This window comes from Tachypleus tridentatus, chromosome 9, assembly GCF_004210375.1.
Source record: "Tachypleus tridentatus isolate NWPU-2018 chromosome 9, ASM421037v1, whole genome shotgun sequence".
Taxonomy (NCBI): domain Eukaryota; kingdom Metazoa; phylum Arthropoda; class Merostomata; order Xiphosura; family Limulidae; genus Tachypleus; species Tachypleus tridentatus.
The window spans coordinates 75,018,935-75,035,741 of NC_134833.1; the positions used below are offsets into that span (position 1 = coordinate 75,018,935).

The window sequence follows — 16,807 nt, forward strand, 5'->3', positions numbered from 1 at the left end:
GTCTTTTTCAATTCAAGATCGCACTATGTCCTCATACATATTCAAGTTAAATGTCTTCTATGTCGCATAGTATCCGGCACTGAACTCCGTGTAGTTGGCACGAGCGGTTGAGAGTAATGATACATTTCTCCTGGACTAGTCCATCATGGCTCGACCCTTAGGTAACAATAGGCACCATCATACAGCTGGTACAGGCGTGGTAAAGTGTGCTGTTTAAGGACACAATGACATGAGGCTAGCTAACTTCCATCTCGCAGCTATTCTATTATGAATCCTAAAGTGTGAAGCCACTAAGCCATACTGTACCCTGTACTAGTGTATGTGTGTGTGTAACATATTAAAATAAAGGGCGTAAGCTCAAAATAAAGTGTTTATTAGAATAGTATCATTACATTTGTCCCATAGGTAACAATAAAGCTCTTTTTAAATTATTTTATTAACGCGGCCTTCTATTAAACTTTCTACTTTATGTACATATATATGGAAGAAATGAAACGGTTATGTGACATCAGAATCTTTATGCATGTATCATAATCTAAAGTTCTTATTTAGATCACGTTTCGTACCACTTTATTTAATAATTATAACATAAAAGTTACAAACATGTGTACTATAGCAAGCAACAAAAATAAAACTTTAATTATTTCAAAAAGAATATATTATTTATTTCTCTTTAGCAAACCTTAATCTACCATCATTGGGTACACCGGCGGCAGCAGAAAGAGCGTTGTAAACAATGTGGAAAGGTGGGAAGTCACATCATTTTTAACACTAGAATGAATCTTATCGACTTCTAGACTAAATATGCACTAAATTTTGATAGGTCCATGAATTCTTTGGTTACAGTGTTCTAATGACGTAACAGTAATACAAAAATGAAACAAAATAATAGTATTATAATTAAACCCTTTATATGGTATCTCTGTATAAAAACTTTTTATATCCCAACTTTTAAGAGTAAAATCGAATAAGGAAATAATATAAACTTAACTATTTAATATTAATATTATTTTTATGAGTGTAACGTTTAAGTTCACTGAGTTTTCAGAGATGACACATACGTTACCTTATGTTAAGGGGCAGGTTTGTGTATAAACTGTAAATCAAACTTATAAATAGTTATTATTGTTTCAATAAGCTAATACCAAAAACAGTTGATTTTAGCAAAATTCACCAACTGAGCACATAATTGATAAAGCGTATTCTGCTACATTATTAATTTAAAAAAATATAATTTTCTCATTTAGGCTTTCCAGTCGAAGCTCTCATTTGGTAGCAAAGTAAGTTGCAATTCCTCAAATTCTATTCTCTGTTCTCTTTAACACAGTTTATCTTAATCTCATAATGTTCTGTTGGTAAGTTTCATATCATATATTTCACCTTTGTTTTTTTAATTTTTGAATTATGTATTTCCATGCGTTTTGTGGGTAATATATATATATAAATATACACTTACTTTTATGTAAGTAAATCTAAATTATTTCTACACAATATGGCGATTCAAACTTTAATTTTATTCCTTCACAGCAAATTAGGAGTGCTTATGAAGACTAACATGGCCAAGTGGTTAGGGTGCAATCTAAGGCTCGAGGGTTTGAATTCCCGTCACACAAAACTTGCTTACCCTTTCAGCCGTGGGAGCGTTATAATTTGACGGTCAATCCCACTATTCGTTGATAAAAGAGTAGCCCAAGAGTTGACAGTGAGTGGTGATAACTAGCTATCTTCGCTGTATCCTTACACTGCTAAATTAGGGATGTCTAGCGCGGAAAGCCCTCGTGTAACTTTGCGCGAAATTTAACCAAATAAACAAAGCAGTGCTTACTTGAGTCATAATATTGTTGAAAGCCAAGGTAATAATTGTACACATCTGTTGCACAAAGTGTCTGGATATTATCTATCAAAGTTACTAGCATTTATTTCATACTTTGTTGAAACTTCTGTACTGCTCATGTTGCGTTACCGTGAAAACCAACGTACCGTGGGTGACTAAAGAGTTCTAGTAACCTTTGCCAAAAAAACGTTGTTGTTGTTGAATTAAGCACAAAGCTACACAATTGGCTATCTATGCTCTGCCCACCACGGGTATCAAAACACGGTTTTTAACGTTGTAAGGCCGCAGACATACCGCTGAACCACTGGGGGGGTCCTTTGCCAAAAAGTCTTCTCCCTCTGAAGTACAAGCAAACAGTTTCTTTTACAAATTTCTTGGTGTGTTGTGTTATATTTTAAAAGTTATGTTACACTTATAGCTCGCTATAAAACCAAATTTTGAATAAAATTGGGTTTCTTGATTTGAATTGAGTTTAAAAATGATAATATATCCAAAATTAAAAATATCCGGATAAACTAATATTCGAAAAGATTTACATATCGTAAGATAAAATTCGGGTTTCGTTGAAGAACTAGTTCTATTTTGTGTGTAATGCTTTTTAACATGTTTCATATGAAAGAGTAAGTTTAAACAGACATAAACAAATAATTGTTATTTTATTTCAGGAGATCGTAGCTATTAGTTGTTCTTGGTGTAAAACTGCATACCACAATAAAGAATCATGCTTTAATATATGTAAGATCGAAGAACAGTGCACTCTAGGAATCCATGCTGACATCATTGTTCCTCCTTCTTGGATAGTAAAACTTCCAAGGAAAGTGAGTAGAAATATGATATATATATATATATATATTTATTTTTGTTACATAGGGTTTACTTTGAAGAGTGAGAACAGTAATATAAATATGATATATATATATATATATATATATTTATTTTTGTTACATAGGGTTTACTTTGAAGAGTGAGAACAGTCGGTCATTTCATGAGTAACATTCTCATATGATACGAAAATAGCTCGTGTCATAAAGATTAACAAACGCAACTTCGTAATTCAGATTTTTTGTTTCTTATTTTCGATAAGATAGCAATATAAATATACTTTATCAGTAAGTAAATTTAAAGCGAAACTATTTCATGTTGTGTTTAATTATTACGTGTCTAATAGTTTGATCTGTGCTTGTAATAACGTCACAAAAATGTGGCGGACATATCGTTGTAAAAACAACGGTATTCCGTCATTGCTCATAAGGTTTTGTGTTTAATAAGCTGCCCAAACCTACACGATCATATTGTATAGTTATAAAACAAGAAATGTTTGCTCACACTTATATTAATTTTAAAAAGACGATCTGGTATTTTGTTTTTCTAATAGTATAATGTAACAATTTGTAATCCGCGGTTTTATGTTGGTGTTTTTTTATTAATCAACAAATAACACAGACAACGTTTGGCTTTACATTCCACGGTCCTCACTGAAACCACTCTAATTGTTTAAACAGTTTCTGGTCCTCTTCAGTAGTCTTGTTTGTGTTGCTTTTTGATTTTAGAAATATTACAACAGTATCGAAATGTTATATAAAAAACCCAGAACTATGTTTAATAATCATATTAAGTCGAAAACATTGGCTTAGGTGAGATCAAATGTTTTAAGTCAACAAACAACTAATTATTGAGTAGTTTTGCACAGTATTGACAACAGTTAGTTGAAAGAAAACAACATAACTAATTTTTACACCAAATCATTAATTTGAAAAAATAAATCTTTCCATTTTTAAGTTTTTTTAAAATATACGTAGGTTTTTTAACTTTTAATGGAAACTTCAAGGTTTAACATACATTTATTTTATCCTTCATGTAAAAGGTAACTACATTTCTTGTAAGTTTTATATAGTTAGTTTATTCCTAACTACCCATTTCATGTCACTATAAAATCTGCCTAAGATTTAATGAACGTTTACCGCACAGATCATATAGAATTATGATTGAACTTCATCTTAAACATTTCGTAATAATCTAATCGCGACTAGAGAAATTTACGAAGTCATTTTGGTTATTGAATTTTCTATTACTACTCTTCGCAAGTTAATTTGAAATGCATATAGATAGTCAAACGCTGTCACCTCCAGCTGTCGGTCTAAGCTCCCATATTCTATTTCTCCTGATACACGCAATTTCAAATCTACATCTACTTTCTATTTTGTCCTTATAGGGATCTTTTAAATCTTCGTTGCGCAGGTCGCCAAAGAAAAGAGGATCTACAAAGAGGAAATTGAAGAAGGAGGTAAGACGCCAGATTTGTGCTGGCATTGTAATAACTGAATTGATTTCAGAAGAGTATTAAATGGAATATAATGACTTTTTGTGACAGCAAAAAAATCGGAAATCTTTATGTTTTGTTCCTTTTTTAAAAAACTTAAAATAAAAATGCTAATCTAGATTTTGTTAAAATAAGAACTTAATTCTTTTTGTAGCGCTGGTAAAAATACTGCCTTCAAAGAACCACTTTTCGTGACAAAGTCAAAATAGTGAGATTTCTCCTTTATTATCTAGATAATAATAACAGCAACTTTCGTTCATTTTTACATGTTCTATATAAGTTGACTAAAGTTTTTTTGAATTTAATAAAAGTAAGTGACACTTGTTAGAAGTATTTTCCATTTATATGTTTAAACATTCCAGAGACTTAGGTTATTGCAAAATTGTAGATTTTATTCAATCCATATCACTAAACTCGTTTGGAAAGATAATAAATTTGGGCCCTTTTTTAGCCGCTATACAGCATCTCATAAAACGGCTCTGAATTTGTTCATTATTATTGTGTTTTTCAAGTACAAACTGTGAGCTAGCCGTGACATAGCATCTCATAAAACGGCTCTAAATTTGTTTGTTATGTTTTTCAAGTACAAACTGTGAAATAGCAAATTCTATTTTATTTCTTATGGCTGTGTTTATCATTCGTTTATTATTTAATTCTATTGTTTAGTTTGTTTACAAAGTTTTAGTTCCATTAAAACACTAACTTATCTTCCACATAATTATTTGTAATATGAGTAAATATTTAGTTTGGTTGAGTTTCGTGCAAAGCTAGAACGAAGACTATCTACACTAGCCATACCTAATTTAGCAGAGAAAGTTTGGTTAGAATTGTTCGAATTAAGTATAAAGCTACACAATGGGCCATCTATGCTCTGCCCACCACGGGTATCGACACACGATTTTTAACAGTGTGAGTCCGCAAACATATCAATGTGCCACTGCGGGGGTAGCAGAGAAAAACTAGAGGCAAGGCAGCTAGTCACCACCAGCCACAGCCAAAACTTAGGCTACTCTTTTACCAAAGAATAGTGGAAATGACAGGTAATGTTATAACACTGTCACGACTGAAAGGACGATCATGTTTGGTGTGACGGGGATTCGAAACAGCAACCCTCAGATTACAGTCGAGCGCCTTAACCACCTGCCCATGCCGGACGTGTTAATGGTGATGATAAATAATTTATTAATATTCGTATGAAGTCTTGTCCAGGCACTTGTTTATGAATTGTGTTTTCAAAAGTGTTGAATTTATTTCTAAGTGTTGTTATTGAACCCTAATTGTAGCGACGTTTTCTTTTTAGAGCGTTACACAACTTTTAGTTCATAGATCCGTGATATCTTGACAGGTTTGAGATCTAATTACAGTTTTGCACTTTCAATTTATGTATTTGACCACGTTCAAGGTCTCATAGATTAATGTATTCTAATTCTGCCTAAAATAATTTCAAGTTGAAGGTGGCTGGTAGAAATCCTGATGAGTAATAAAATCAATTTGAGTATACACACGCCCCACGCTTGGGATTACTGGCACACATAAATGTAACTAATAAAACAGGAACGAAAGCTTCATAGATTAAGTAATTCAAATCTCACCGAAAGTAATTTCAAGTGCCGCGGCTGTTGAAGATTTCCAGGTCATAAACCAAATATCAATGCCATAACATTTAGTAATTTTTTTATCCTTTCAAAATACAAATCCTTATTATAAACCAATGACAAAGATTCTGTAAGCGGCTATTTTTAAATAGCTATGTATGCCTGTGAGTATGTAAAATTTAAAGAGTTATTCAAAAAGTAGCGTCATGAGAATAGGACAGATAAGTAAAATTATTGTATCATTATCAAAAAAGTAAAACCCCTTCTATCCTAGTAATAGAGTTATCTGCTGAAATAATAGGAACAACAAACTGAAAGAGACACAAGTTAGATTTAACCCGTATTTGCAAGTCTTAGAATGAAGTGAAACCAAACCTAAAAAGTTAAAAGATTAGTGGGTTCTGAAGTACACAGCTCTTATTACTGAAACTTCTGATCACGTTCACGAGAAAACCTAGTTAAAAATGCATTGAACCCTTTTTTGTCTTTTTATTTCTCACTGGTTTTGTACGTTTCATGCTGTTTTGAAAGTTTGAACTAAATTGTTCGGTATTGAAAGAAGCAGCATATCTAAGTCTTTATTTCTTTGTTTGTTCAAAGATAGTTAGTTGTACTTATGTTATTTTGAAACTTAAAAATTTATGGTCGTTTAGTAACTGATATTTTGCAGAAGAACTTATATGTATAGAGAAAAGATAAACGTAAAGTAACTTCTCATTTTGTATAATTGCTATAAGAACCCAAGCAGTATAACCGTACAGTTCGAAAGAAATAAAGATGCGTTTTGTTTTCAAAATACTGAGTAAGCTGTAAACTTATGTTTTATACTTAAGTCAAAACTAGTCGCTTAGTCTGTTTTACTGGTATTTACTTCCTTTCACATTGGCATATCCTGATCTTGATTTCAATGAGTAAATTTACGACAAACAGACTTGTTAAAAAAGATGTGTATGCAATTATTACAAAGCATTTATTCCCTTAAATGACTTCAGACTAATAGATTTTCTCACTTAACACATCTCGGGCTCATTTTGTGAGCGGTTTCTATTATCTTCACGCAGAGACATTGAGCTGGTATTACCATGGAAACACTAAGGTTTGAGAAACGTAAGCGGGGACTCATGTATACTATCTGTATATCTTACACTTAACTAACGACATGTCCAACAAGACGGTGGACGTAGCCCTCAGATTGTCTACGTAAACAGAATACTATCTTTTTTACGGAGAAAGCTACTCGAGTAAGTTTTGTGTAAAGTTTGTTTGTTTTTCACCTAATACGAAATATACGTAGATGGACTTACTATCACTTTTCCAAGATCACTGGTGTCAAGTTTAGATATCCACATTAGTAGACTAAAAATCAGTTACAAGAAACTGTAAGTCATGAAAATGTTATTATTTTTATATAATATCCATTTTAAGATAATATCTTCTTGCTTTCTCCTTGTTCTTGAATTCAGAGCCTAACATATCTTTCATACAACATAGCGCATGTTAAACTTTCTTGACTAGGAAGTATGTAAGATACTACTAACTAATTATAAATTATTTAAGTATACAACCAATCTCCTCCTTCTTAAGATAATATTATTTTAATTTATTCACATTCTATTTTTCTTAACTATTCACAACCTATGGACCATTAATTCCTTGACATATTCATTTGCCCATTCATTAGCCTATACAAATTAAACAAGTAATTCAGCCACTACACATTTACTAATCGCTATCAACTTGAAATAGTTCAATGTACCTATTTGTGCATCGTTTACCCATTCATTTATTCATTCATGGTGGTTCTTTATCTATCCACTCATGCCTCTTTCTCACTCACGTAATAGGCTGTTTATTAATATTTTCAAAACTCTTTCATTCCTTCTTTTTTGCTGTTTCTCCATTCGTTAATCCACAGGTCCACATATTCACTTTATTTGTCTATCTATCCTTAAAATACTCGCCCACTTGTTAATTTCATCTCATTATCCATCTTTTCACGCATTCTTTCTTTCATTCGCCTGTATGTGTTTATGCATTCACTATAACACTACATTATATTTTGTAAACACCCACAATAATCAAATTTGAAGGAAAGTCTAGGAATGTTCACTAACTATTTAAAAAAGCTTTTCAACTTATATTCTAGATTATACAGTCAGTCGGATGAACCTACTGTCACAAATTCACTTGTAATTAGGATAGGGACTGCACATTTATAGCAATCTTGGGACTATTCTCTTTTCTTCAGAAAAAGCCTCCCAGTGGTACAGCGGTATGTCTGTAGACTTACAGTGCTACAAACCGGGTTTCGATACCTATAGTAGGCAGAGCACAGATAACCATTCTGAAGCTTTGTGCTTAATTACGAACAAACATATATTCAGAAAAAAGGGAAAACAAATTCCACCTACTAGATAGAAATCGGAAAATGTCCAAAAATAATTTCCACACGTTATCTTCCACTCACACCCGGCATGGGCAGGTAGTTAACGCATTCGACTCGTATTCCGAGATTCACAGGTTCGAATCTCCGTCACACCAAAAATCCTCGCCCTTTCAGCCGTAGTGGCATTACAATGTGACGGTCAATCCCACTATTCGTTGGTAAAAATTAGCCCAAGAGTTGGCGGTTGGTGGTGATGATTAGCTCCCTTCCCTCTAGTCTTACACTGCTAAATTAGGGACGGCTAGCGCAGATAGCCCTTGTGTAAATTTGCGCAAAATTAAAAACAAACCAAACCAGTCTTCCACTCTGTGTCACCACAAGTTTGAAAGACGTCAGTGGATGTGACATAATAATATTAAAACGTATTTTATAATTATATATGTAAAACCTTAGCATACTTTACAGATACTTTAAGTTCAATTGTTGAAGAACCGTATTTAATGTACGTTAACAGTACCTGCAACTTAAGCACCTATGAGTAGACAAATACTCCACCAACAATAGTTTAACAGAGACAATATTTACCTTTCACTGAAAAACCTATTTATTAATATTATGGTCAAGTGCTCACCATTTTATGTTCTTGGTATGTCTGGCATATCTATTTACAGAAACACAAAATGACTGATCCTGAAAGGGTCTAAAAAATCTTTATTACGCTTTAATAATCAGTGATGACGAGAAAGCCCACTTGCAGAGAAAAATATATATGTAAAAACGGCTGTTTTTTTTTGTTCGTGTGAACCTGACGACGACCGAAGAAGTTCAAAACGTTGTTCGTTTCTCTACATAAAAATTTTCTCAACGTACACCAGCCGTTTTTACACATATATTTATTACTCTTTCTTTGGAATTTCTCTAGAGACATCATACATATAGAAAAAAATCCATAATAACGTGGTTTACAGATATTTTGAATGGCGCATTAGTTGACACGAACATTTGTGAATACTTTCAAGAAATAGCTATCTTCTAGCATATTTTGACATGTATGTGTATGTTTTCTTATAGCAAAGCCACATCGGTCTATCTGCTGATCCCACTGAGAGGAATCGAACCCCTGATTCATATTTTGATATAGAGTACCGTAATAAAGTATTACATACATACATATATATATATACATTCCATGCGCTTACTTTCAAAGAATTCCCTAACGTGTTTCTAGAGTTAACAGGTTCTGACCACATTTAGCTGGATTTCTGACAAAAGCAAAAGAAAAGTAACTTGTCTATAGTTAGTCTGCCCTTTCTTGACCGAGGCAACCTATACATAGCTTCAAGCTCCCCAGTGGCTTGGCAGAAAATCTGAAGGCTTGCAACGCTAAAAACTGGGTTTCGGTACTATTGGTGGGCGCATCACAGATAGCCTAATGTGTTTAACAACAAACATATTTTTAAAGTATTCTTACATTGTATTGTAATTCATGTTTGCTTACTAAGAGAGTAGTAACATGTCATAGTTACGTGGTGTTTAGTTTATTTATTAAATATACCATACTTACAATATATTTCACTTTCTAGTTCGTGTATTAACCATAATTTGCCACCAGTGTGTTATATTCCACGTTCTAATTTATATATTAAAAATATGATGTTATTCGCAAGAGGTGATCCACATTCCAAAAGTTTTAGTCTTGAATGTTTTAGTTGTGTATTGAATGTAGTAGTAAATAATAGTCTTTGTTCAGTACTACGTATAATTAGAAGTTTTAGCTGCTATTAACGCTTACAATTATGAATGAAACTAAACAGAACAAAACTAAAAGCCTTTTTAACCGACAGCGGATATCTACGTAAGTAAAATTTCTATTTTATTATGTTTGCATAATATAAGGTGAGTGAAACGTGAATTGCGTTGTTCTCAAGTGTACTTCTAGTCTCAGAACAACAATAATCATAATATATCTCCCTTTCGACTTTATAAACGGTATGTACCATTACGTTTTAGGATAAGACTTTGATAATATAACCCGCAATAGCGGTCTCGCGTCCATATAGAAGATCATACAGTCCGTTTTATTGTTTTCGTCTAAGATAAGGTAAAACTCTTTCAAAGAAAATATCTGCAGGTAAGTGCACATATTTAGGGTGATTAAAACAGGTTTATGTTTATATTGATCTGTAAAAGTATAGGTAGTCTGCAGATAGAGTATTAAAAAGACTTCGCTAACAACAGTAAACCACAGCATATCGCTGTGTTCTTAGCAAATACTGCCATTTACTTCTTTTAAACAGAAAGGTTGATTCTTCGCTGAAAAAATAACGAGAAAAAAACCCGACCTGTTTTTTGTAAACAAACTGGTAGCAGTATTTGTATTTATAACAGAGCTACTAGAGTCATCTGTCATCAATCTAAGTTTTAAACTACTTTCCAGAGGAAGGGCAGCCTGCTAGAAATACACCACTGCCCACCATTCTTATAATACGCCCACAGCTTGAAGTAAAGGGATTTATGATATCGCATAGATTCTAATCTAGTTCTCCAGTTCTAAAATCCAGAGTCCTATCATACAGCCAACCCGCAGCCATTGTTAAAAGAGTGTGTATTAATAGTATTTCAGCCATACAGTATTCATTATATCCATTGGTAACGACACTTTTCGAACAATCCAGAGTTCATCAGTTGTAGCCTGGCTATTGTTATAACAGCAATTGCTGTGAGACGAACGCCTTTCCCAGCTTGCCGAAGCATGATTATAATTAATTATACTGTTACAAGACATTATTTTAGGCCTGTTATAACTTCTAATACTACAATCGTAATCTATTCCATTTAGGATGTTCGATAATGAAAAGAGAGTATAATAATAGTATTTTCATCGCACTGTATTCGTTATATCCATTGCCAACGACAAGTTTCGTTGAAGCTGATAGGGTCTTATGCATATTTTACATTCTAATTTTCAAACAGTTTCAATCCCTCTAGAGAAGTTTCAATTTAAGAAGTAAAACACACCAAAGTAACATAACATTAATTTATTTACCCACAAACTATGTTTATATTATTCGTATGTCTCTGTGTGTGTGAAATAGTTACCCGGATAATGTTATTATTATTATAAACATGAAATTGATAATTTATGTCCTTTACCTAAATATCAAATCTATCATACTAACTTATACCAAAACCTACATCTTATAGAGCAAACCCCAATTATTATGACTGATCAAACTCTTCTGCGTGCCAGTCAGAAATTTGTCATTCTGACTCGATTTTCCCCTTTTCTAACTACATTTATGTTTCCAGTGATTAGAATGAATTTAAGGGGAAATAGACCACGGAAGAGAAATCGGAACACATCCAAACTCTCTCTCTCTCACGCACACACACACACTATTTTAGCACACTTGTTTTGTTTGCTAAACTAATATACATAAACCACTTTGACTTGGATATACTCAAAATAGCCCCTATTCCTGCAATAGTAGCGGCCATTTCTTTTTATTGCATTTCTTAATAGAGGGCACGAGAGCACCTGCCCTCCGCTAGTACAGCAGTATGTCTACGGATTTACAACGCTAAAATCAGGGGTTTGATTCCCCTCGGTGGGCTCCGCAGATAGCCCGATGAGGCTTTTCTATAAGAAAACACACAAACACATACTCAATAATACAACTATAATAATGTGTTAGTAGCGTACACTAGGTTCTCAATGACATATAATAATACTTCTATTAAAATCCTTTATTTCTCATAAACCCAGTTCATTTAGACTCTAATCACATTAAACAATGGACAGTGGAGTCACTAACAATTCAACTATAAGTAACTTCCCCCAAAAAATATAAACTAACCTTTAGAAGCTAGTTGGAGCGGAAATATATAAATCATTTTCCCTAGGGCGAAGAGGTACTTTACGGTATTCCAAAAGGCCATGAGAATTATTCTAAATATGCGCAACTGCCCTGGAGATTCACAATATTGGGAATATTTAAGTCGCATAGAACCTCAACTGTGTTTGTTCAATAGAAAGTGTATTTATTAAGTCATAGTTTTCCTAATAACAATATTTCCCTCCTCAGTAGCAGAGAGGTATGTTTGCGGATTTAAACACTGGAAACCGGGTCTCAATATCTGTAACGTGCAGAACTCAGATAGCCCACTGTGTAACTTTGAGCTTTATTCCAAAGGAACCAAAAATATTTTTTTACTGTTACCCCCATCCTTTTTAACAAAGAAATAGTTTATACGTTACTGCAACAAAGGTCAAACCTAGGTTGACTGGATAAAAAATATAGTACTTAAAACATAATAGGCCTAATATTAGTGTCTTATGACAAGTATGATTAATTATAAAAGTATATTTATGTTTTATTTATAGCAAAACCACAGTGAGTAATCTGCTGTATCCGCCGAGGGGAATCTAACCCCTGATTTTAGCACTGACTTGCCACTATCCTTCAGAGGACTAATTATAAATAAGTACGACTTAAATATCGATAGATAGCGAAGCATCAGGAACCGATAGGCCTAAAAATCATTGTAAACAGCAGATTCATGTTAATTTATACATCTCAGATTCAAAAACCATGTAAATAAACATTTCAGTTCGTTTATTTGCCATATTCACTGCCCAAGCCTTCTGCCATTAACGAAACTCATCAGTTGGACAGAACAATGAAGTACAAACGTTTCTCTGAAATGCTACTTACATATTCAGCATAATACCATCAAATTACGATGTAAACACTGAAAGCCAGCTGCGCAATAGACAGCAATAGGCCTAAAATTTATGATAAATATCAAACAAAGTGCAGATTTATTTCTACGTTGTCCAAATAGAAGAGTCTGGTATTGTACAAAATACATCATGATCAATGTCTTGAAAGAGACAAGAATAGTTCCTGAATGCTATTTTTAAATGCTGATTTTGAATCCGAAATATAACAGATTCGGAAGGTAATATACAAACTTTTAACATTTATCTAAAACCTGAGTCGTTTACGTATGAATCAGTTAGTAATGATGAGTTTGCCTTAAGGGAATAGGGTTAACAATTTCAATAAAAAAGAGAACAAGTAGATTTCTGAGTAAACAAACACTGTTATTTACATAAAATAGACCAGAATCCAAATCCATGATATGTTCGAGATGTTTCATGATTCATCAAGTGGACTTGTATTTTCGAGAAACGTAGATTTGTAGCTTCAACTCTAGAGAGCTTTTGCATTAGGTAGTTTTTAGCAGGTATAAAATGAAGAAAATATACTAACTGAACTTTGTATGTGAATATTTTATCTTAATTAATATTTTAAAGACACTATATATTTATCATTGCTAAGTCATGCCTTTTTTACTTGTTTACCAAGTGAACATAGGAATTAATTATAGTCATATAAAATTACAATAATTATGTTTTATCATTATTATAGAATGAAAAAGAGCAGGCCAAAACATTCGCGATCAAGCCCATTCCTTCGGCATCATCTAAACCATTGATCGTGTTCATTAACCCTAAAAGTGGTGGGACTCAAGGGGCCAAACTAATGCAAAAATTTCAGTGGTTACTCAACCCTCGACAGGTGTTTGATTTAACTCAGGGAGGTCCTAGTGCTGGGTAAGTAATTGGGATTTTACAGAAATAAACACTCAATCTGTGCACTGTTTGCATTATTGTGAAGTTAACTTTTCATAAAAATTGAAATTTACGAATTAATTTGTTTAAGCAGAACGAAAACTGAAAATATGAATGAAAAACTCTACTAAACCTACAGAATATATAAAAATATTTCTCTAGACTTTAAATGTCATACAGTCACGTTTTGTGACTTGTAAATTCAACAGTTTGATACAGAAATAAATATTTTATATCTGTTAGGTGATGACGGCGCTCTAATGTACGTTCAAAATAGAAACTTTGTGCGCAACAAAATATGTGCTGTATGCCGAATATGGCAGAATATTGACAGCATGGTGACAGATGTAGGGGCTTTATCACGAAGGAGCCCTTTGCATGGTTAAACCATTTTCTATTGGTGTGATCAGTGAACTTAGGTAAATCAGATCATCACATTTGCTAATAATTTATATAAACTTTGAGAAAAAATGCTTAAAAGCGACAGCGTTACTGACTTTACATTCGAAAACAATAATCATTCAGTTGTAAGGAATATTCAATATTTATTTGTATTTATGTTTACTAGATCTCAACCTAACCGTCAGTGATCTCGTTAAACACTACCGAGTAGTTTACATTTATCAGTCAGTAGTTTCTTTCTAATGAAAATATGGTATGATTTTCCTTGATACAAAATTAATATTATTTATTTAACAATGCTAGCTTTGTTACGTTGGTATCTCTGCGTGTGAATAATTTAGTTCTGTTTTATACGAACTGTGTCTGTTTCTTTGTATTGCAAAGTAACATTTTGGTTATAATGTGATCGATATTTCATATTATCATCTTCTTGACTAAGTGATTAACTTGGAAATGCATTGTTCAGTTACTGTTTATACTTCTGTCTTATTGTGTTTTTTGTTATATATATATATGAATTTATGTTTCAACAACAAATAAAAGTAATCGTGTACAAGTCCGCCGTGTTTTAATTGTAGCTCTAAGTGCGTGGCAAAAGCTTACGATATGCTGTAATATTTTCTTCTGTCACCGAATGACTATGTTATATTAACTTTTATTTTGCGGTGGTTTGTTATAAATTTTTTGTTGATAAACTCATCCAAGCGAGTTTAATATTTCTTTTTTGATATGTTATTATTACAAGCCCTGAGGAGTTTACTCTTAAATGCATGTTGGATATTACAGACTAGAATTGTATAGAAAGGTTCCAAACCTAAGGATATTAGCCTGTGGGGGTGATGGAACAGCGGGCTGGGTTCTTTCTGCTCTTGATGAAATAGGCTTAAGTCCTTCCCCTCCTGTTGCAGTATTACCTCTAGGTACTGGAAACGACTTGGCTAGAGCACTTGGCTGGGGTGGGGTGAGTAGTTTGCCGTTATATGTATAATGATAATATTTCATACAAGTATTTATCATTGCATAGGGGGTAGAAAACGAGGATATATAAAACTTGTTTATAAAGGTTTCATTCTTCTTGTCATTATGCGTATTAAATATGATGTCAGAACAATATATTACTTCTTTTAATAATATTTAACAGACATAGTGTAACGGATTTAATAAGAAAATGTTTAAATTTAATATATATTCAGATATGTATGTAACTTATATTATTAAATGTGTATTCCTAAAGTCCTGCCTGTTGTCTAAATTTGTAGAAGATTCTCGAGCGTGAAAATCAACAAGGTATATATTTACGTAAATACCAGTATTGTTGGATCAACTGAACTTTCTAGACCCTCGCCTTAAAGTTTATAAATCGCAACACGTAGGGAGACAGTTTAATATTCTTGATTTGCTACAGTCAGTGTACTAAAATCTTGAAAGCTATAATTGTGATAAAAGCTTATTAATCGGAAAACTATAAACATTTGACCAGGAATGTTTATAGGTTTCAAACATTACAAACCGTTTAGCTTGAGCATATTACCTTCGGACTTCAGAGAATTAAATTCGGACGTTATTATTTCTATGAAAACATCAGATATTTTCGTCATTAAAAACTTACGTGTGTTCATTGAAACAGCTAGGTAGCTTCCCTGTTAAGTGAATTGTACCTGTGAATCAACATAAAGTTATTTCGCTCCTTGTGAACTGTCGATAAAATATTCAGTGAAAGACCAGATAGAAGAGTCAGTATCGTTTATAAATTTCTATATATTTTATTATTTGTAATAACCGTTATTATAAAGAGTATTATTGTTTGCGTATTAAAATACATTTTTGTTAAGAAAGAAAATTGTGTGTATCAATCTTCTTGGTAAACATTATGATTTTCATACATATCCACATTCAATAAACCAAGTTCAAATGTCAGCTATTTTAAATCGTGATACGTTATCATACCTAACATAATAAATCGAAAACTCGCCCGAGATAAATTATAATACGTAACATTACGTACTTAAAACCTGTTTCCAATAGTAATTACATAGTGTAAATTTTACAACAAATGCTGATTTGACTAGATCTGTTGAAAGTCAGTTTAGGTAAAGTACCATTTATGATAATAAAATCTATAAGCTCACACTGGATAGCAAATCCTATGAAATAATCAATTATGAAATGTACTTTTGAATAATATCAGGACTTCTCAACCTAACTAAAATCGATAATAGAAACTGTCACCGCTAAAGGTCTTATATCTTTGAAAATGTGGAAAATGAAAGAATACAAAGACATGTCTGTAACTACGAACTACACTGAAATATTGTTTCTTTAACTTACATTTTATGACTACACCTTAACTCTGTGATTTTAATACTTCTTTTGACGTGTGTTCGATCATCACATCTTTATTATCGTTTTACAATGTTTTTAGGGTTACACGGATGAACCGATTTCAAAGATTCTGTCGAACATTCAAGCTGGAGATATAGTTCAACTAGACAGGTAGGGCACGTTTATATACGTTGCAAAAGTGGTCTTTGAACCTAAAGTTTTAAAGGACAGAACTTATGTAGAGTGATCAAATAAAAGTTCTAGTCAGACATAAAAACTAAACTTGGTAACTAGTCAACCCAAAACGCTT

General features: G+C 32.7%; 1 protein-coding gene across 3 annotated transcripts in view; it reads left to right on the plus strand.

Annotated features, from left to right (window-relative positions):
* LOC143225511 (eye-specific diacylglycerol kinase-like) overlaps positions 1-16,807 on the plus strand; it is a 258,722-nt gene that overhangs the window by 212,294 nt on the left and 29,621 nt on the right. For all 3 annotated transcript variants that reach the window (XM_076455094.1, XM_076455093.1, XM_076455092.1), the window contains exons 6-12: positions 678-746; positions 1,248-1,280; positions 2,500-2,652; positions 4,047-4,118; positions 13,571-13,755; positions 14,962-15,136; positions 16,598-16,668. In XM_076455094.1, coding sequence (XP_076311209.1) covers positions 678-746; positions 1,248-1,280; positions 2,500-2,652; positions 4,047-4,118; positions 13,571-13,755; positions 14,962-15,136; positions 16,598-16,668 — 758 coding nt within the window. The remainder of the gene's footprint in view (positions 1-677; positions 747-1,247; positions 1,281-2,499; positions 2,653-4,046; positions 4,119-13,570; positions 13,756-14,961; positions 15,137-16,597; positions 16,669-16,807) is intronic.